The 23,189-nt window shown below is 42.2% G+C and overlaps 1 protein-coding gene across 1 annotated transcript in view; it reads right to left on the bottom strand.

Annotated features, from left to right (window-relative positions):
• Positions 1-1,408: 1,408 nt before the first annotated feature.
• NOD1 (nucleotide binding oligomerization domain containing 1) overlaps positions 1,409-23,189 on the bottom strand; it is a 38,935-nt gene continuing 17,154 nt past the window's right edge. The window contains exons 6-12 of the mRNA XM_048511739.1: positions 22,683-22,766; positions 21,373-21,456; positions 18,956-19,039; positions 9,553-9,636; positions 6,007-6,090; positions 4,706-4,789; positions 1,409-2,628 (exon numbers count right to left, since the gene is read on the bottom strand). Of these exons, the coding sequence (XP_048367696.1) occupies positions 2,556-2,628; positions 4,706-4,789; positions 6,007-6,090; positions 9,553-9,636; positions 18,956-19,039; positions 21,373-21,456; positions 22,683-22,766 (577 nt within the window). The 3' untranslated portion in view covers positions 1,409-2,555. The remainder of the gene's footprint in view (positions 2,629-4,705; positions 4,790-6,006; positions 6,091-9,552; positions 9,637-18,955; positions 19,040-21,372; positions 21,457-22,682; positions 22,767-23,189) is intronic.

The following is a 23,189-nucleotide window of genomic DNA, read 5'->3' on the forward strand; positions in this document are numbered from 1 at the left end:
GCAGGAACACCCCCAAGCTCTTCAGGAGATCCTGACAGGCTTATTCTTTGCTGCCACCTCTGAGGGAATATTGTTAACACTGTGAGATTTCTCTTTTCCCTCCAAAATTGATTTGCTCTTATCAGGCACACTTAAATTACTTCTGAAGCTTATTAACAAACAAACAAGATGGAACATTTATTTACAGATTTACGAGAACAGATGTTACAGAGATAGTTAAGCTTTTCATTTTCTTAGGCAGGAATACTTAAATAAATCTTTTAGTTGTTGCAGACACACATTAGTTGTTACAGAAAGATCTTCAACTCAGTTTTAATAAATTTTTCTTCACTAAACTACTTTCTTCAAGGGAAAAATCTTCCTTTCACAGATTCAGACAAATATTTAAATATCCTACTCTTTCCACTAAAGAGAGACACACTGGGCTTCACAGAGCAGGGCTCTGCGGTATCACAACTAGAACCCACCCCTAACTCTGACAATTAAATAACAAACGCCCTCAGAGACTCCATGGTCTTGTATCTAGGGCTTTCTCTGCAGAGATCTATAATCAAGCCCTCTGTGTGTTGTAAGTATTATCCCTGTGATGATATTTCTCTTGGAACTTTAACAAAACTGGCTATACAGCAACGCTCTTTCCCTCAGCTTTCTGGCTCTCTGCCCTTTCCCCATCTGCCCCACAAACACACACCCTCTGGGCTTTATAGACAGCTGCAGTACCAGCCAGCCAATCAGGTGGAGCTCTGGGTTAACTTATTAGATTATTTTTCTCTGTTAGAACTGCGCTTTGAAATTAACCCCTTTTCTGCAGTCTGTCACAGGATTTTTCTAAATGAATGCTGGCAGATGGAGCTTTTGTTAAAAGAGGCTAAGAAACTGAATTAAGAAGGCACTTAAATTAATGGGTATATGGATAAACTGGAGAATATTTGTGTGCGTGAGGATATTGCTAAGGGGGAGAGTGGTAGTACAGTGGTCCAGAAGAGAAACGACTTCACACTCCTGTCAAAGCCAATCACACAATCTTGTATATCTAGAGGTTGAACACTAATCATGATGAATGTTGTGATGTGAAGGAGCAGGGCTGCAAAGAACCACCACAGGCCCTGGAAGAAAGTTTCCTTCTAGGCCAACCCTTTCATGTAGACCCAACCCAAACACTGTATGAAGGAGAAATGATATGAGTTGCTATACAACTCAGTCCCCAGGGTGATGAGGAGCTATGGACATAAGAAGAGCTCTGCTAGAAGAAGAGGAGGAGTTTGGATTTATACCCCACCTTTCTCTCCTCTAAGGCAACTCAAGGTGGACTACAAGCTCCTTTCCCTTTCTCTCCTCACCAGACACCTTGTGAGGTAGGTGGGGCTGAGAGAGTTCTGAAGAACTGTGGCTAGCCCAGGATCACCCAGCAGGAATGTAGGAATGCGGAAACACATCTGGTCCACCAGATAAGCCTCCGCCACTCAGGTGGAGGAGTGGAGAATCAAACCTAGTTCTCCAGATTAGAATCACCTGCTCTTAACCCCATTACAATGCTGGCTGTCTTAGAACAATGGTCCATCTAATCCAGCATCCTGTCTCACACAGTAGCCAACCAGTTATTATGGAAGGCCAATAACAGGGCATGGAGGCTGGGGTATCCCCCTAATGCTGCCTCCTGGCACTGATGTTTAGAGGTTTACTGCCTCTGAATGTGAACGTTCATTGGAATGTTGATCCCGCCCCCCAGGAACTTTGGCACAGAGTCTCAGTCCCCATGTAAAACAGGCAGACTAACACACCAGTCCCTGTTCCTGTGTTCAAATGTGTGTGGCCACTTAGGTGGCTGCCCATGTAGATGGAATGACTCTCCCATCTGTACCACTGTGCCTCACATCTTTGCAGTACATTGGTTTTGACAATGCAAATCAAAAAGGGTGACAAATTGAAGCAACAGCAATAAATAAGTCACCTGATGATCAATAATAGTCAACTACTTGATGAATACCAGCTATTAGCGTGTGGATCTTCCACTTCCACATGTAAACTCCCTCCATAATAAATAAAGTTAGACAGACTTATTTACATTTATGTACATCACTAATATATTAAGAACACAGAGATGATGCATGTTTGACCACTTACAAAGAGACCTTTTTCTGGAGAAGTAGGGTGCAAACTAAGATAATGTTCCCTTTAAGATGTAAAAGCAAGAGTGGTGGTTTTTTCAAGAACACACAGAATAATGCAGGCTTCAAACAGTTGGATTAAATGATATATGAACCATCTATGATCTGGGTCAATACCCCCATCCCAACAGCAGCTTTGAGAAGGAGGGGATTTAATTTAGAAAAACCCAGAATTAAAGATGAGCAAACACTCCAGCCCAGTTTTGCAAGACTGCTAAAGGAACAACACTAGGAAGTCTTATCACAAGCTTTCTATCCATTTTTTACATTGACTGTAGCGTACTCTAGCCTCACATCCAATTTGAACTGCTGTAGGTGTTCTGGCTTCAATTGCAGTGGCAACAGCTCTTGACATACAGGCAAGTATCCAAACTGGAAAGTAATTTCTCAAAAGCAAATGATCCTTTTTTCATTTTCAAAAGCTTTTGCTTCCTCTTGGCTTATTAGGTTTCCATTTAAGCTGTTGGAGGTAGAGAGAGAGAGAAGGGGGAAATTAAAAAGAAGTAGCTGTTTCTTCAGGTTTTTTAAAAGAGCATTTCCCATTTCCTGTTTGTTTTGGGAAGAAAAGTACAAGATGCCGCTTCGTTCTGTAGGGCAAGGAACTGGCAGAATGGAAAAAACAGTATTTGAGGAGCCTTTCCTGAAATAGAATGGCTATATAAAACCTGGACAGTTCTAAAGTTAAAAATGACTTAAATTGTTTAGTTTAGAGAAGGTAGGCCTCTTATTTTTCTGAAGAAAGGTATGCCTATTGGATTGCGAGTAGCACAGGCTGTTCTGTTATACTGCTTCTCGCCAAGTCAGAACTTTTCTCGAATTCTTTGGAGAGGGGAGGATAGCTCTGCCAACCTCTCTGGGTAAGCTGCAATTGGCGTAATAGAGGCTTAATGGGATGTTATTTACCTCCTGCCATTAAAAAAAGTTTCAATTGCCCATTTCCATACATGGACAGTGCAATCTACCCGGGCGGGGGGGGGGGGGGGGGGGGGTTTCATGGTGTTCATGGTTTCATGGCACCACCTCCAAAGAAAACTGGGGAAGTGCAGAGGAGGTGAAAGGAAACAGAAAATCTCAAATCCCACAACTCATCATTGTTTTTCAAGGGCTTACACCTATTATTTTCATGTTGTAAGTCACCAGCAGGTGTAGGAAGCATTTCTGGGCTGAAATCCCCACAGAAGCAGACTAACGTCAGCTCCTTCCCCATGAATGCCCCTGGAATGCTCCACCTGCGCCAGGGCAGGCTCCTGCACTGGAGAGCTTCTAATGCTGTGGCAGCTTCCATGTTTGGGCAACACAGATCCATGCATTCCCATTTGCCACCCTCACCAGTTCATTTGCCCCTTGCACCAGTGTTAGGCGTGCCCCACCCCCACAAATTGCACATAAATCTTTTTTAAGGGCTAAGGCCTTTTTTTCTCCAGGCCTATTGGCACCCCTAAGCTGCAATGATCTCATCATGTTCTCATCTAACCCCCACAAGCAAGGTCACCAGAGAAGGCCAGGTTCACCATTATCGTGGGGATCAATGCTACTTTAGCAGCCCAATTCAAGCTGTGTTGACTCGGAAGGAAACTGTGGTATGAACAAAAAGTCGACATGGCTGTGCGCACTATAAATCAGGGTTGGCTATCCTTTTTTTCATGAAAAATATCACCGAAGTATACAGCTGATGAAATGTACCTCAGCATGCTACAAAGTTTTGTTCTATAACGAGGAGGAAGAGCATTAGAAATGAAGCTATCAGCTGATCAGCACAAATAAAAATGTAAGAAAGAAAAGAATATTTTAAAACAGAAAAGCACAGAGCAGACTTTTTTCTGGGTCTTTTAGGGGATGCACAAGCTACTCTGCAGCATCCAGCTGGCAGTTAATGAAAACCCCTGGCATAAATGTATTAAAGGATGGTTTGCCTATCAGTTCAGCTCATAAACTAGCTACAAAATTAATCCCCAGTTTTGAGGGCCACACACTTCACATTTGGCCCTATAAAGCATATACTTACCTACCCTTAAAAAAAGCCAAAGCCAGTACTGATAACAAGGGAGTCCAACTAGTGATCGAGTGAAGCTTAGCAATGGTTGTTCCAGTGTAAGCCACCACTGCAGCCTTTTTTCTCACAAGGCTGTTCCTGTGGCTACCTTCTGAATTCCTGGCTGAGTTTTTGCTTGTGGGGCAAAGGAAAGGGGGGGGCGGGGCGTAAAGCTAAAGGAGTCAGGTTAAAGAACAGTGGAGCTACAAGCCTTTGCCTGTAGTACTGGTCAGAAATTTTTTTTTGGTCTGTTGCCACCTTTATTGCACACCTAAGTGGTACACGTAAGATATGCACACTACTTTTCATCAACCGTATACTTCAATGAGAATCTGGATTAGGATGGGTGAAATAACCCTGAGATTATCAGCGTGCTCTTTTTTTTACTTAACTTTCTTGGGGATTAGTAATTTGCTGGATGAGGCTTGGCGCACGTATTACACACGCAAAAGCTTGAGGAGCCTTCTGAGTGTCACCCTTCTGAAAGTGACAGAACTGTCCTTACCAGACTTCTTTAATGGCCGTATTGTCCTGCAGAGCATCAGCCAGGCACTTGGCTCCTTTGGCAGTGATCTGATTCTGGATAAGCCTTAAAAAAGAAAAAGAAAAGCACTTTGCATTGGACAGGCTCTCCTGTTTGCGCCTGGTTTGCAGCATCCTGCCTGTAACACACTTGGCTTGTCCCCGGTACAGCTGAGGAGGAAAATCAACGCTCCTTTTGGTGAACACGGCTGGTAGCATGCCAGGAAGCAGCGGTTTCTGATTTCCATCTGCATGGCTGCCCTGTTTGGAATCAGACAATTCCCCCATAGAAGCATGGCCAAGAGGCTCTGAGCCTCTTCAGTCTAAAGTGCCCGGGCGTCTTTCAGGGTTACTGAGAGCAATTGTTTTCTTGACCACACAGCTGCTCTCTGATCACAGCACAGCAGCTGTCTGGCGGATTATTCAGGCTGGATCCAAGCTACTGCTGGAGGAGGCAAGTCACTGGCTCCCTTAAACTGGCATGGCACCATTTAAGAAGAGATGTGAAGGGCCTAGTCAGAGAGCCAATAAAAATGAGGCGAATCATTTCAGAGAGTAGCTGTTGTTCCCCCTCAAGTTAAAACAGGAGCTCTCTCTTTCTACCCAAAACAGAGAACTCATACACAGAGCTGTTTTACTGCACAGGTTACATCCCATTTATCATGTTTTCTAGCGTGTTTCTTCCCAAGCCTTTTTCAAGCCTGAAAGCTGTGCTTTTCAAATTATATGAGCCTTTACAGATACCCAAACTGGCTCTGGCTGAGTCCTCTCATCTGAACTTTCCCCCCAAGACCACCGTCTTATGTTACTCTGGAGGTAAGGGAGTGGTGGATCCCTCTTATGTTTGTTGGGTAATGACAAGTTTGTTGGGTTTATGGGAGTCACAGTGAACTGGCCTCTCCACGTGCTAGTAGTGATCCCGACATGGCCATCGGATCAAACCACACATTGTGTTATGTAATGAGTGGCAAGGAACGACACTTTAATTGTCTGCAGAGATCCCTGTAGGTTTGGATTTCAGTGCAGGGGGAGGAGGGACTCCAGTGTCTCCTGCACTGTTTTCCAGAGCTGAAACAGCCCGGGGGGAGTTATTTGCCCCATTTTGGAACTGCATGTGCAAGTCTGGCACTCCAAGATGAGGCCAGTAATGCCTCTCCAGGCCTTTTTGGCTCAGGAAAATGGCACAGAGGGGGATAAAAGGCAGGAGCTCCTCCACCCCACCATGCCACAGTCCTAAGCTGAATTAGGCCTCTAAGAGATCCTCCATGAACCAATGTAACTCACCAAAGATGGCCCAACTTCTTGTTGACCTTAAGCATTTCGGCAAAAACCTCAGCTGCTTCGTCATTCAACTCGTTCTTTGTCAGCCTAATTTGAATATAAAAGGTTTCATTCATGAGAATTTGTGACTGTTCTGCAGTTCAAAATGTTGGCAAAAACCTCAGCTGCTTCATCATTCAACTCGTTCTCTGTCAGCCTAATTTGAATAAAAAGAGTTTCATTCATGAGAATTTGTGACTGTTCTGCAGTTCAAAATGTTGGATAGTTCTCTTTTGGATTCTGTGATGTCTAAATTGCCAATGATGTGCAGCTCTGGTGACTATTGTTTTATTTCAGAGGACTTTACGGTTAAAGACTGATCCAAATAAGATACAGAAAAGTGAGACCTGTTATCAATATGATGCTAAAGATTTAGTTTTGCTTTGATATTTAATGGCCAAATGCTGAAAGTTTAGTGTTTAAGTTTATTTGGTGCAGAGGAAACCAGAAGTCTCTGTGAAATAAATACTTGATAACTTGGTCAATGTTTGTTTTTTGTGTACATTTTTAAGTAGAAATAAAAGTTGCTACCAGAGGACTTTAGGGCTGGATGGCAGAACATTTTCTTCAATGATCTTGCCGGCTCAGAATGAAATCAAAACACTTCAACAAGATTCATATCCCTAAGTGACCTGTCCCAAATTAGATGCTGCTTCGGGGAGTTCCCTGACTTTCAGAAATGGCTTTTGGGAAGGGTGCATGGGATGGGCTGAAATAGAATTTCAGGGTCTAAAAACACCAGTGCATAGTCTGCAACACATCTAGCTACTTGAATGCTGGACTAGATCTGTATCCAATCCTTTCCAACTACCCATCTAAGTGAAGGCTGTCTATGGACGTGTTTAGTTTTCCCAATAGGCCCCTTTAAACCAATATTAAGCTCTCTGGAAACCAAATCTGAGATCTGCAGCTGATCTAAACTTTTATTTACTACTTATTTACTTAATTTATATCCTGCCTTTATCCTCAATGGGGACCCAAAGTAGCTTACATCTTTCTTCTCTCCTCATTTTATCTTCACAACAAGCCTATGTGGTAGATTAGGTTGAGATATTATGACTGGCCCAAGGACACCCAGTGAACTTCCAAGGTATGATCTTCCAGATATGAGTCCGACGCTCTTAAGCAGTATGCCACACTGGCTTTGAGCAATGTTGTTACTAATGTTTATGCCCAATAATGAATCAATTATGTGAGGAAACCTAGTGCATGTCTGCGTATCTTTTCATGTTTTATTTTTCACAGAGCTGGGGCAGGCCCAAATTAAGTGCATGAGAGCCCTAAGCCTGTTTCCCAGCATTTTAAAATTTTGCTTTATTTGTTGAATTCTTCAAAGAGGTTCAGGGCATCAAACAGAGATTATCCCTCCAGAAAAGCTACACTAAGAGAGACAGTGACTGTCCACTAAGTGATCATGAGGCTGAACTGAGGGCCTAATAAAATACAGCAGTCTGAAGCCACAGCCCTGACCTGGATAGTCCAGGCTAGGCCAACTTCATCAGAGGCTAAGCAGGGTTAGCCCTGGTTAGTACTTGGAAGGGGGTCTACCATGGAAGTCCTGCACTATAACACAGAGACCAGCAGTGGCAAACCACCTCTGAATGTCTCTTGCCTTGAAAACCTTATAGGATCACTATAAGCTGCAACCTGGCAGGGAGGAAAAAGGCTATAGCTTCATCAGCCTATGGGTTAGTCCAACCATGATGAGAGCTGTTCCTAGACTGCCAACATGAACTGAGACTTGAGCATTTTTTCTTCAGTAATCCCAATAAAAGGCATGGACAGTTCTACAGATAGCCTTGCTCTAGGTCCCATAACTCTTTGCTACATATACATTGCCATGTGCAAAGTGTTGCCCATCTACTGTGTTCATGCACTTTCAGGGCAATGCAAATTGGAACATGTTTCCTAGCATGGTTGTTCAGTTCACTTCTTTATTGTTCATGACGTAAAACTGCAGTCACTGCTTCCCAGAGCCTTGCATCAGACCATTTGGGGTTCCGTCAAGTTTCACCTCCCCTCTTATCAGCCTCATGACTAATTGTTCAACATTTTGTCACGGCCAGTCATGCATTATTAGACCCTATGGTGAAATAAAAGTTTGTAGAGTTCAGACTTTCATCACTTTGGCTGGAGTAAGAGTTTGCCTCCCTGCTTTAAAACTGGCCTTGAAGGTAAATGTGTTTAGGACAGAAACTAAATACAAAGAGTTATTTACCATGTTGATGGGGTGTCTGTTGAGAACACAGCAAAGACTATAAAAATTAGGTGGCTACTTCAGGGAATGCACCCAGAAAATTCCATTGATCTTTGTTTGATATATTAACCTGAATTCTGCATTGCTCTGGCTGGGGCTCCTCTGCCACTTTTGAGCAACTGCAAGAGAACACGAAAGCCCCTGATGGCACAAAAGAGTAACGATTTCCCCAAGGCAGTTTATATTACCTGCTGTTTATTCTACTATCTGGATGTGACAATCTGATTTTGCTTTCCTCCAATCCTCTAGAGAATTTACAAGAAAAATTCTTCTTGGAAAGCCCCTAAGCTACATTTCTTCCTTGCATATTTACTTGTCTTGACAAGACTATGTAGGTAGAAATGGATTCCTTCTCAGCTGCCAGTCTCAACTGCTTTTCTGTGGTAAGGCACGGCCTTCGTTTCTCCCTGGAGTGAAGAAATGGTGCTTTTTCTCGACTTTGGATTCATTCAGACAGGTCTTATTTCAGGGATTGAGAGCATTGGTCAAGACTTTCCAGTCCTTCAGTACAGAACCATGGCACCCCCTCCCTTCCTGACTGACTTGCACTAGAATTGAGTCTTTCATGAGGGGCTTGTGCTTTCATTCAAGGGAGAAGTCATCAAAATTGTGGCCCAAGGGAATAAAACACAGAATTCCCACAAAAACTCTTGGTTTTGCCTGAACACTACAGTGCTAAATCAGAAACATGGGAATCCAGCCCACCCCCACCCTGCAGGATGAAGTATCCTAAAACTTACATCTGAATATATTTCCTGTCACAACTGAGAAGGCAGATGAAATACCTGTCACTTTTATTCCTTTCAACTGGGAAATATGTTCCCTCTCCCTTCTCTCTACTGCTTAAAAATACTAAATTTTCGTTTAGTTAGGAATGAATAAGGTGACATGTCTAGAAATCCCCCAGTTGGTTCACTCCCAGCTTTCTCCTTTCCCTCATTTTCTCCATCTTGTAACAGGCTCAGTGTTCATTTCTCCCTCACCTTATGCACTTTTCTGTTTTCCTCACAAACAAGCAAAGCCAGGTAAGCTTGTACTGAATTAGTCTTTCTAGTCTAAGCTAACTCCACTAATACCCCCATCCTTTCCAAAATATGGAATACCTCAGCACCTGGAAAACTCTGTTAGTCCTACTGACTTCCTTCTTTCCAAAGTATACAGACCCAACACACAGCCCGCATACCCCTCTTCCTAGTAAATCTGCCCTTTCCCCACTAGGATATTCAAAGCACACATGGCAATTTGTTCCTCACCAAAATATATTCACAGTGCTGTTGTGCTTCATTGCTTCTGCAAGACATTTGCCCCCTTCCGTAGTGATACCACTGAATGCAAGACTGTGAGGGAAAAGAAAATGTTTGAAAAACACATCAGCAGTAAATATGTGTTTTCTCCTTAACAGCCAGTAACAGCCAAAGCACTCTCAGAAATGACAAAAATGTTTATTCACACTGAAATATCAAAACTATGGTGTACTGCAGGTCAGGTTAAACTTTGACAGCTCTCTAGCACTTTTGTATGACAGTGGGGCGACTAAGCTTGTGACAGTCTGGGTTCAATTATGATGCTTACAAGATGACTCTGGTGACTGTGTCTCAGCCTAACCTACCTCAAAAAGTTGTTGTGAGGGTAAAATGGATGAAGCAGAACCATATGTTCTGCTCTAATTTCCTTAGAGAAAGGACCAGGGGGAAAATAACAGATCAATAGGGAGAACTGCAGCAAAACTGTTGTCTTGGTCTTCTAAGGCTTGAGAAACATTTTACCTCAGAGGCATAGGAGCCCATTTTCCTGTAAACTGCTTCAACCATGCTCAACTAAGACTTTGTTGGAACCAAAAGGGCAGGGGAAATAGTGGTCCTTCCCACACGAAGGAAGAGATGCCTGCATGGCAAAGAACCATACCATTCACTTGTTGTGTGGTTGCAACATGTCAGCTGTGGCACTGGATTAGTGTACCCCAAAAAATGAGCAAGCAGTTCTCATATTGCTAAAGACAGAGTATAAATTGTTTGTCAAAAACCTGCTCAAAAGATACATATATTGTTCCTCAGGGTAAGGAAGATGCAGGATATCTGTGAAAACAGTGTAGTTTTTAACAGGGTTTTCAATACGTTCACCATTTTGTACAGAGGTTACCAGCTTTTAAATAAGGATTAGACAAATTCATGGAGGATAAGTCCATCAACCGCTATTAGCCAAGATGCCTTTGAATATTAGATACTTAGGCCCCTTCCGCACACGCAAAATAATGCGTTTTCAAATCATTTTCACAACTGTTTGCAAGTGGATTTTGCCATTCCGCACAGCTTCAAAGAGCACTGAAAGCAGTTTGAAAGTGCATTATTCTGCATGTGCGGAATGAGCCTTAGAGAGTACAATAGGGGAGGCTTTGGTTTCTATGCTCTGCTTCTAAGCCTTTTAGGCACATCTTGGTTGGCCATCTTGGAGAACAGGATGCTGGATCATGGGGTTTTTTGTTTGTTTTCAACCACTATATGCTCTCCCCTACAGGTCTGTTTTTTTTTACAAACCTGATGCTTCACAGAAAGGTATATGCAAAATGCAGATCCAATACAAATACAATAAAATAATACAGCTACCTTGGGATCGAGTATAGCTGTGAGTGCTTATAAATATTTTAAATTGAACAAATGTATTCAGGGAAAATAGTCTGAGTTCATCTAAATCAGACTATTTAGTTGCTTTGGAGAGGAAAACCAGAAAGCGTTTCCAGTTTCCAAAGCTAAATCTGTGGTAAATTCATATCCAAGTAACAGTCAGCTTGCTGTGAAGAGAGGGAAAAAAGGGGCAAAACCCTCCCTCTTTTCCCCAATGCTTGCTTTGACCTTTCTTATACCCAGAACACAGCACCCTGAAGCGTTTTCAATGTGGAAATGCAATAGTGCATACTAAGAAATAACGCTCCAACAAAAGGCCGGGTGGTTCAGAACAAATAACTGGAAGTAACCACTTCCAATCCATGGCAGTCTTCTCTATTAAACCAGCAATTCAAGGGAGACTTCTCCATTAATTTCTAAGCACCTGGAGTTGGGTTCCCAGGCAAGTGGTATGCCGGCTTCTTCCTGAACCTGCGATGACCTGTTCCATTGCTCAGCTGCTTAAGAACAGATGATTTCAAAGCTTTTAGTAAAAGCCACAGCCTCACTAACAGAACTTTATCTTAATTATCTGTAACTTAAGCTGGATCTGAAATGATATGATAGCATGTGGTGACAGTATCATATTGTACAGCCACAAGGTGCAGAATTGCTCAATGGGCAAAATTCTCCAGGGTCTTCCTGTTAAATTCTGCCAGATGCTGGATTAAAGTACTGGTGTAATTACCACAATATTGACGATTTACAAATCATCCCAATCTATATTTTTCCCCTAATTCCAGATGAGCTGCTAAAACAGCACGGTTTACAATCCAGCACCCTGCATATGAATGAGCTGCTATCTCTGCTGACGTTCTGCAGACGTACAGAGCTCTTTCCACTGCTGTGGGGCTGAATCACAGCCGTTATACAGAGAGGTGCTGAGCATTCACAATTCCCACTGATAACAGTTGGCGCCTGGTGATTCATACACTAAACATCCAATCTGTTCTAATGAAATCCATTATTAAACTTCCTATATAGTATGTTTTATTGCTGCACTGAACCTCCTTGGGGTCTTGCGGAAAATGCATGACGTATTTTAGTGGCTATTTTTATTTGTAGGGGAGAATAAACTAGAAAATTAGCAATGGAGCAAATGCAAAGAAGGTGGTGAATGTTCAAAATATACAAACATTTATTGAAAAATCTACCCTGTCTTCCTTTGAGCCAAGCACACGAGCCATGCATCTAACTGTATCTTGACGAGAGAGAACAAACCCAGTAATTAGCTCAGGAGACTTTCAAGCAAAATATAAATAATTTAAATTAAGAACTTGAAGGTAACAATTGGGGGTAGAAGTTATAGTGATTAAAAATGTTCATTAGAGCTGGGATCCAGAGGACTGAACAATGGGTTGGAAGCTTTAGCACTATGTTAATTGAACAGCAGTGTCCCAGGCTGTATGGGAAATCATTTGTAAAACTGAGAAGAACTTAAAAAGCCACTTGTGAGAGTAAAAAATAAGTTTAAAACCTTGTTGGACATGCTCAGGTCTTTAAGATGGATCTCAAGAAGCTTGTTACACCAAGGCTGTTCCCTAGCCCTTTTCACAAGTACAAGAAATGCACAGACAATCTGTATATGGCATATATTTGACTTTTCTTTATACGTGCTTTGAGGAGTTCTCATGTTACATTTCCAGTGGAAGCCAAAAACATTACTTTTTTATTTAACTGAAACATTTCTATTCTGTGCTTTCAGTTAATTGGCTCTGGAAACAGCTTCCAGTTTCCAAAACAAAAACAACACCACACATAACAAACCACAAGCAATTAAAGCAGACCACCTTAAAACATCAACACACTAAAATGATAGACAGCAGTATAAAAATAGCTTGAGGTTCACTAAAGGTGGTACTCAGGGTTGTCAGTTCTGAGTTGGGAAATTCTTGGATATTTGGGGGTAGAGCCTGAGAAAGGAGGAACCCAGTAGGGTATATAATGCAATACAGTTTCTCCTCCAAAGCAGCCATTTTCTCCACAAGAGAAAGTAGTCATTTTCTTCACAGTATTCTGAAGATCTGTTGTAATTTTGAGAGATCACTAAGCCTCCCCTGAAGACTGGCAACCACAGCAATAATCAATGTGAAAAGACGGGCCAAACTCACAAATTAGGTGAAAGGGAGGTTTCAGTTTTTAAAAAATTGAATTAAAAGGAATGAAATTACTTGGTTGAGAATGCTCAAGTAGCTTGGACCCAGGCAAATAGTTGTGAGCAGAAGAGTCCCGAAGTTGAGGTGCCATGGTGAAAAGGCCAACTGTAATAGGCACTTGTTTTTTTTTCCAGCCTGCCATGGCAGGGGAGAGTGGGGTAATAAGTCAAATTAATAATAATAATTAATTAGTTCATTAAATGTGGGGACACATGCCAAGTCTCTGTAGATGCTCCTAGATTGGCTCTGTTCACAGAATATATGCTAAACTCACAAAACTTTCAAAGAACAAACTTTTCAAAATTCAGACCATTTCCAAACTGCTTTTGAATATCTTCCATTTCAGTGGCATTGGAGCGGTCATTTGTTGCAGCAAAGATAGAGTCTCGTGGTCAGGGCTGGAGTGAGGGGGAACTGTGCCCGGGGCACATGTGCATCCTGTGCCCCTGCCGCCACCACCCTGCCCCCCTGGAATGCCCTGGAACGCCCCTACCATGCTCCTGTCCCCTTGGTGCTACGCCACTGCTCGTGGTACCTTAAAGACGAACAAGGTTTTTTTCGAGCAGAACCTTTTGTGAATGTCCTTGTTCAGGTGCGAAGCATATGCATCTTCAATTTGAAGAAGCAAGCCTTTATTGGCATAGACAGCAGTACAACAATAATAAAAACAGATTTAAAAAGAGCATATGCATCTGATGAAATAGGCTCTAGTCCTTAAATGTTTATATAGGAATCAATAAAATCTTATTTGTACATAGGGTACCACTAGATTCCTGTTTCAAATATTTGCCATGTAACCTTGGAGGATGGAATGCTGTTATTTCACAAACACAAATCCAACTCCCTCATCTTTGAAACAGTTGCATGTTTCCTAGGGCGCTTTGCCATTGTGCAGGCTCAGCTGGACATTAGCTTAAGTATGCAAAGTGATTTCCATACTCCCATGCCCAGGTGTGACACAGCTGAAAACATGAAGGTATTTTAAGCTTGATGCTTGCATGCTAAACACAGTCTTATGGTGAGCCAAAAGGCATAGCAGTGCTTTCTAAGTAATAGCCTGTTTCCCTGAAAATAAGACCTACCCCAAAAATAAGCCCTAGCATGATTTTTCAGGATTTTTGGAGGATGCTTGAAATATAAGCCCTACTCCAAAAATTAGCCCTAGTTACAGATTCCCAGGCGCAGCTGATCTGGTCATGTGGGGGGCGCAAAATCATGGGGAAAAAATAAGACATTCCCTGAAAATAACCCCTAACGCATCTTTTGGAGCAAAAATTAATATAAGACCCTGTCTTATTTTTGGGGAAACAGGTAACTCCAAAATATTTCTCTGCTTGGTCTTTACTGATTTGTTTTTGCAAAGTCTGAACTTTTTTTGTCTTCAGAACAGCCATTTAAACAATGGCCATTTTTGTTTGGGTTATGTTGTCCCAAGTACAATGGGGTTGGGAAGTGTTTTTATTTTCCATCAGGGTACACTTGTGCACCTCTGTGGGTTTCCCTGGCTTTTCTTTGATCTTTCTCAAACCCGCTTCACTCCAAAGTTTTGGGAAAGACTGCAGTGAAACCTGAATGGCTATTGCATGGGTAGGAAAAATCGAATTCCCCCTCCCACTATGTGACAGCCAATTTTGTTCTAGCCATTTTCTCTCCCACAACTGGAGGCTTTTTATTTTTATTTTTAAAAAACGGCACTAGGATATCATATTAACATACCATTGTGACAATAGGTGTAACACAAGGGTCCCCAATCTGCCGCCTCTGGGCACCATATCACCTACTGACATCTTTTCTGGTGTCCACCAAGTATTTTCAGGAAGTGAGGTAGGGCATCTGCCCAACAAGGCTTCTGATTGGCTGAGCAAATGTTTTAAATGTTGCTTTGGCGGCAGTTGCCACCACAGCACAAGAATTGATGCTATGTTATGGAGGTTAAGCTATGGCAATTTTTTTCTGGCTAACTCTACCAACCGCAGCAGCTGTTGTGTGGCAGCCATTTTATTGCTGCACCCATTATGGTGTGCAGGAATTCCAAATGGGCCAACAGGCTCAGAAAGGTTGGAGACACCTGGCACAACAGGTCCTCTAAATTCTCCACTTTCAGTTTTTTAAAAAGTGAGTATACAGCCTCTTCCCTTATTAAGATATAAGAGGAAAGACATGCTTTCATAATGGAAGGGGCTACAAACTTATTTCAAAAAAAGAAAAAAGAAAGGTTGGAGATTAACAGAACTAATTATTACAATAGTATATCAATATAATGATAGTCTAGTGCAGATTTTTAAAAAATTGAAAAAGCCCTCGTGGCCTTGGCAGGCGGATGACAATTGCTGGGGGACTGGGGCAGGGAGACTCGCCACATGGCAGCCCTACTGCTGCTGCTGCTTTACTTTATCTCCAGCCATGGCAAAACCACACAAGCTCACCCAGCCCCCTCCCCGCACCCTGCTGTGGAAACTACCACCATTTCCTAGTTCCAGTCCCTTTGTTGCTGTGTTGTTATGCTAGCTGTGATGTTCCTTTTTCTATTATTTATTTAATTAGATATACTCATGTTATTTTTGTACACCACTTTCAAAGGCCTGAAAATATCTCTATATTTTGTAAACAAATAATGAACACAATAAGTTCTTTTGGGGATAATAGGAAGGTACTGATGGGGAATGTTGTGTAAATAGATCTTCAGGTGCACACAGGGCCAACATGAGTAGTCCAGAATGCAAAAATCAGGCTTGTGACAGGATGACACATGACAACAATGCTGAAACAACTACACTGGCTGCCTGTTTGTATCTGGGCTTCATTTCAGGTGCCGGTTCTTACCTTTCAAGCCCCTCATGACTTAGTACCCACATCTCTAAAGGCCCATATCACATATGAATCCATGCACAAGTTGCACTTCTCTGGTCAACTCCTCCTCCTGATGCCCCCTCACAGAACTGTTCTCATCTAATTGATGTAAGGCATTTTTGGCCACTGGGCCCATGTTTTCAAATGAGGGAATGAAAGAGGAGGTTCTGAGGGTATTGCCTACCTTTAGGAGGGCATGCAAGGTGCCATTTCATGAATAACACTTAGGATATCAGTTTGTGTACAAAACAAATTATTATTGTCAAGTTTGTATTGTCTCTGAGATTGTCAACTTCAGAGGTTTTTTGGAAGGGGGAGCGTTTACTGAAGTTTTGACTGTTTCTGTGTTTGTCAGCAGCCCTGAGTAACTAGAGAAAGAAAAATATAAACTTTCCAACAAATAAATAAATGGGCTGCAGAACACTGAGAAGAAAAAATGGATTATACCATTTCAGGCAGTAATTATTGATGGCTTCCTCCGATAAAAAAAAACAACCACCTGGAAACAGAAAAATAGCACACTGCTCTGCCCACTAGGACCTACTAGCTGTGTGCCTCCTCTCTAGGGCACACTCAGTAACAGTTCTGGTGCAGAAAATTGTGGAACTCTCTCCCAAAAGAACCCAAGAGGATTTCCATCCCCCTCACATTCCAGCAGGCTATGCAATAAAACTACTTTGCATAACACTGGGTGTGGGCCTTTCTCCCATGAACAGCTTATCACAGATTTACCCAGTGGCCAGACCTTTGTATGTTACAGATGTTTTCTGTAAAATCATTCTTCACACCCTCCCCCCTGTCATTTGAGTCCCCCCACATGTCTCTTCAGTTGCATTCATTCCACATGCTACTGCTAAAAACTTACAATTCCTAATGTGGTGGGATTTAATCCATGATGCAGAAGAACAACTCCTCCCCCCCCCCCTTTACTTTTGAGCAGGGTTCTAGTGTTGCTGTGCAGTTACATTTTAAAGCAGCAATTCAAAAATGTCTCTTCCTCTATTTCTACTATTGAGAACTACCAACCCAAAATGGAAACCAAAACAACTCTTGGAGCAGGCACCATTACCAAAAGGGAAAGAAACACATAACCCACCCCCTTACACAAAGAACTATATTTTTCAATCAAATTTGAACTGCAGTAACACACAATCATTACTGCAACAGTCCCCAATTACATCCAGTGATTACTCTTAGTATTCTTTTCAATTGTCCCTAGGTTCAAAATTGTTCTCTGTCCTTATGTTACATTGGTAGTTCGATAAGAAATTGATAAAGCTCATCCATCAACCATTCCAGTTTGTATCTCAGCCTGAATGTTAAGATTGATAGTTCTGCATAAAATTGACAAAGCTGATCCAATCAACCGTGCTAATCATATGCTCTGCCTGAATATTAAGATCGCTAGTTCAATGTGAAATTGGCAAAGCTAATCCAAATGACTACACTAGTTTGTATTTCTGTCTCAGTGTTACATCTCAAGTTTGATATGACAAAGAGAATTTTTTAAAAAAAATCCTTTTGGTAATGGAAAACAAGGGGGAAGAGAAAATGGATGAAGGGGAGGTTGGACAACTACACAGGGCATGGTTTCCATTTGCACAAAATGGAAGCCAAAAAATAAAATAAAAAACTCCTGGAACAGCCCCCATTACCTGAAGGAACAGAAACACATAACCCATCCTACCACATGCATACAAAGAACCACATTTTTCAGCCAAATTAGAGTTGCAGTAACATATAATTGACATATATAATGTCAATTTCCTCCTGCAAAAGCAAGTTCCTTGTCAATTTCACTTGCTTCTAAATGCAGACACATGCATTTCTACCACTTCTGCATTCTTTCATTTTAACTTAATGGATGCAGAGACCCAGCTTTTGGCAGCTTGGGACACAAGCAATGACTCTATTATTGAGCTGCTGAAGTTGTCTATAACATTGCTCCCTGATTTCCCGCACCAAGACCCACACATTTCTTTTCACTGGCTACTTGCTGTCTCCTGAATGTTCATGGATATGTACTTTTGCATGTATGAGTTCATCACATACTTACTTTACATTTTAAAAACATGCTTAAAGTAACACAGGTGTGCGCCTAACTTACATTTTACCCACAGTTCTAAACATACATCCTGACTTAGATAGCCCAGGCCAGCCCGATTGTACCAGATCTTAGAAGCTGAGCAGGGTCTGCCCTGGTTAGTACTTGAGTTGGAGGTCAGCAAGGAAGTCCAGAGCTGCTATGCAGAGGCAGGCAATAGCAAACCACCTCTCACTGTCTCTTGCCTTGAAAACCCTACCGGGTTACCGTTAGCTACACCTTGAAGATAGTTTCCGCCTCCTAAATATGACTGTCCATCTTCCCTTGAAGAACTCTACTAAAGTTTGCCATCTTGTGGGAGAACCTGAGAATGGCAGCTTGTTCTCATTGAGTGAAAAAAACAGCAAAGTTTATGATTTGGCTTTGAGATGAAACAAAAGTGATTGACAACTGCTGTTTTTTTTAAAAGGAAATCTGAACCTTAAAAGCTTTTCTTTCCATTTGCAGTTGCTGCTAATGCCAGTTCCATTTTTAGTTATTTTTACAGCCAAATATGGACTGGCAGTACTGTCTTCTCACCACAGCACCATATTTTAAAACATCAATCATGTCTGACTTTTAAAAGGTCGATGCTCTAAATGAGGAACTAAATGTATTTGCCAAGAATGTACCAGTATTGACAATACAGACAGCAGTAGACTAAAGAAAGATGACACAGGCCCTGCCTGATGTGTCTGACAACCTACACAGCACAACCCACTCCATGTCCTTATCCTGGGGCCAGTTACACAGTCCTGTTCTTTGGCCCTGATATTTGGGTTGCTGCCATGTTTCATGGTGTGGAAATCTTCTGACATAAGATTTTGACATAAAAAGTTAACCTTTGAAAATAGGGTCACCCAGAAAAACAGAATGGTTGCAGTGTTAAGTTGACGCAATTCCTTACCTGACATTTGTTAAAGTGGGGTGATTCTTCAGTGCTTCTGCAAACGCCTTTGCACCTTCGTCCCCAATCTGATTACCCCACATTCTGTCGAGGAGAAAAAGGCAGGGCATGTGAATAAATGCTGGTTCTTTACCTTTGCTCTCACAAGGAACAACACTGTGGAAATCCAGTTCTGAAATCAGATTGCAAAGAGTGTGAGATGTCAGATAAATCTGGAAGTGAGTTACATCAGAGAAGGTTGTCCAGGAAATATTTCCACAGACCAACAAATAAGTGGGTTCAGACAGGAATTCTATACCCTTCGTCCCAGGAACAGGAGAGGAGTGTTTTAAATTTGGCTAAGACAGGAATTGTATCAAGATAGGTAGCAGAATTTTTAGCTAAAACTGAAAAATAGCTTGTAAAATAAGGGATATAACTGAACTGGTACAACTCTTCTGACAGATACTGTTTAAAACTTAATGGTTAGGCTGTAAATATTTAGAATCGACATATGGCAAAGAAAAAAATATCACTCAGAATCTGCATTTTCATAAATAGTCTTAAGACAGAGATCACCACTTATCTCTAAAAACAGGAGACGTCAAGTAGCAAATGAAGAGACCCGTGAATGGTAAACCAATTGTATTGTTTCTTACTTTTCTTGGATTTTCTGAAAAGTGATTTCAGCCCCTGTGCACAGATTTGTCTCTTGAAAAGCTAGAGTGGCAATTTAACCAAAGCAATGTTTCCCTAAATGTGTGCTTCAAGAAGCCCCCGATGTTACACTAGAAGAGGCTCTGGCTGCCTAAATGAGATGCTCATAATACAATTGATTCTTGGGCATTAAAGGCCAAAACAGAGCCCTGGAATACATGTCTGCCTCAATATATTACATTACCTGCTCATAACAGCCAGGGTGCATATCAGACCTTGCATTCCAGGAAACTTGGGAGTTATACCCACAAATGGACACATGTTGTGTCTTGGCTTTCATAAGCTGTGAATACTGCATGGCCATGATGGTGGCGCCACAAACAGTGGACTATGATTTCTAACACACAGGCAGGCCACACTCTGCAGGGATGCTACTTAAAGCCATATGCCCTTCAACTTGTTAATCATCCCAGCCATAACATTCTATGTACACAATCTACGCTTTGCCTCTATTATGGTAAGCCCTGAGCAGTGCCCTCCAGATGAAGGGTTTATTTCTTTATGTATTTATTTATTACAACATTTATATCCAGCCTTTCCTCGTGATTCAAGGAGGCTCCTGATGAATCAAACAATGAGTACATTCAAGAGTGTCCAGGAATCCAGTTATCTGGATTTCACAACAGGGGGTTTCCCCCTTGCTTGGCAGTCCCCGAGGAGCAAGGCACAGGGGAAAGAACTGGCACCTGTCCTGAGTATAGTGGAACATGGACAGGTTCAGCACAGCCCTGAGCGCCAGCACAAGTGTCCTGCAGGACAGGCAGGGCTCAGGGGAAGATGCAGCACAGCAGGAACCAGAAAGAAGGTTAGTTCTGCCCTTCCCAGCTTCTTGCCCCACTTCAAGCACAACAGAGCTGAAAAAGAGCAAGAAACAGAGACCAAGAAAGAAGGGTGTGAGGCTGGATGTGCTCGCCCTTTCAGGGACAGGCAGGAGAGGCAGCTCTTGGGGAAAGGGCATTGGGGTGAGCATGGAGAAGGGCAAGGCAGGAGCAGTGGATGGGCCCTGTGTCATGGCAGGGAGAGGTGAAGTTGGAAAATCAAGGCAGATAGAACAGGCCCTATTGGAAGGGCAAGAGAAAGGGAGGTGAAATAACAGTCTTATAAATAGGAAAATAGGGAGGAAGTCATCTAGAAGATTTGCTGATGTAGGAACTGGCCAGCCAGGGAAAGGAGAAAGCTAGGGTTCTCACACCCATTCTACGACCAGGGAAGCAACCTTGAAATAGCTGGAATCACGGTAGACGGCAGGAGTTTCGACAGGTGGCAGACTTGCCTCCCAAAGTCCTGCCTCCTCATGGCCACATCTGGGATCACTCTTGAGGTGGAACTACTACTGCTCAGTGGCACAGCATCTACTTTGCATGCAGAAGACCCCAGGTTCAATCCCCAGCATCTCCAGGAAAAAAGGAGCAAGGCAGTAGGTAAAAGACTTCCCCTGAGACCCTAGAAAGTCATCACTGCAGTCTGAGTAGACAATACTGACCATGCCAAGGGTATGAGTCATTAAGGCATATTCATATGTTCAGATCCGAATGCAAGGGAGTGAGTTCAGGTTGGCTACAAAGAACTCAGTGGTGGGATCTGAGAAGAAACTTGACCCATCTAGAGAATCAGGCAATGTGAACAAGCAGTATTCAGAAAGGTAAGCACTTGCGTATATCCAGACATACTTTAAAAGACAATCATTAAAAACTGACAGGAACAAAAGTGATCTCACTCACCCAATTTCATACATAGTTTTACTCTTCTGGATGGCATAAGCGAGGCTTTTTCCTCCCTCGGTAGTTATTTTGTTGGCTCCTATTCTGCACAGAAATGTATTAATTGCATGCTTTTAGTCTGAAGACAAGTCAACAGTACTTTCAAAGCTATTCATTTCTCTCAGACACTGACCACAGCACTAGCGCAGATGCCTTCATATAGATCTCAATCACTCAGCTCAAATGTGCACAGGGCAAAAGACACAGATTTTACTTGGGAAAAAAAACAGATCAAGACGCTAGACATGTTAAAAGGCACTCCCTGTATCCTCCTTCCATGAATCTTCAAAATAGCTCTTGAAGGGAAGCGCTAGTCTTGTACTTATTGGATTGGGTCCAGGCTAAATTTGCAATTTCCCTTGTGCGCCTTCTCATATTGACCTCCTCACGCCACTCCTCTGGGTTCCCTATTCTCCGAGAGCAGCATTTTACATAGGTCTGTGGGCTGCAGGTGGGGGGGGGGGGAGTTCCACTCTGCCAGTGGAAAATAAAGGCCGTTTGATATCCCAGGAAGTGAACAGAGGGATGGCTCAGATACTAAATCTGAGCCATCCCTCTGTTCACTTCCTGGGATATCAAACGGCCTTTATTTCAAATTCCATGTAAAAGGGAATGAAAACATTTCTGACCACTAGTGTATTAGGAGAAAGTAATGGGTATCACATGATTTTTCTTTCTTTGTATCTAGAGAAAGTCTGGTCCCTAATTTTTGCTTATTTAATAACCAGCAACAATGATGATAATAAATAATTATAAACAAAGGCTTGAAAGAGAAAGGATTTGCTGTTAATTAATAATGAGTAACTACCACAATGAGGACAGTGTCGATGGTAAATGAATTACCAGTATGAATTCCACAAAGTGGTAGTCATGAGCTGCTCCATAAAGGCTAGTGTTCAGAAGCAGCAGCATTGGCTTGGATCCTGCCATAAAGATCTGCTGATAGAAAGCAAGCTTTCTGTCAGGGATCTTGATTTCTCTCCCTCCTTCTCCCATGCCTTCTGAAATGCTGCTCCTTGGGGTCAGGTGTTCCCCTGGAACATCTCAATGGAGGGGACAGAGGTCTGCAGCAAGAGGGGAAATTGTCAAACATCACTTCTCCCTTCTGCATGTGGCAGGACCCAACCTACTGCCAGTCAGAGGCACATATGGCAGAAATAGCAGCTAACCATGACTGTGTCAGTCAGCATAAGAAAAATTATGCTTCTCCATACTGGCCGAGTTTCTCTTGCACCAAGATATGTATAATGAGAGAATATGCAGATACCTACTTAATGTATGTGAGGCTTGGGCATTCTTCAATGAGTCTTGCAACATACTTGGCTCCAATGTCAGTGATCTGGTTGTTATACAAGCTTTTGGGGGGGAAAGAAATCCATGAATACAAGTTTACATTTGTCATTTTGAACTGAAACAGACTTCAAAAGCTTATCATATATGCATGATTTAATTATTTAAGTTATTAGTTCTTTGGGGCACAGCTCTGTTTATTGGTCAAAAAGGCACCTAGTAAGTATACTGTTTGGTGCTACCTACCCAAATTAATTAAGCAGCCCATCACAACTGTTTCAGCTTCCTCAATCATACTAAGGACATCCCTCTGCATAACCAGTCCACAAGTGTGGATGTGCAATCATAAATGCATCTGAATGTCGGCTTGACATTGCTTTGGATGGGATGAACATTTCAATATCCATTTATATATAATCTCTAACTCTGTACTAATGAAACTAGTTGCACATTATCATGAGCACTTAGATCTGAATCTGGGATTCTAT

Source organism: Sphaerodactylus townsendi, linkage group LG11 (genome assembly GCF_021028975.2).
Source record: "Sphaerodactylus townsendi isolate TG3544 linkage group LG11, MPM_Stown_v2.3, whole genome shotgun sequence".
Lineage (NCBI taxonomy): Eukaryota > Metazoa > Chordata > Lepidosauria > Squamata > Sphaerodactylidae > Sphaerodactylus > Sphaerodactylus townsendi.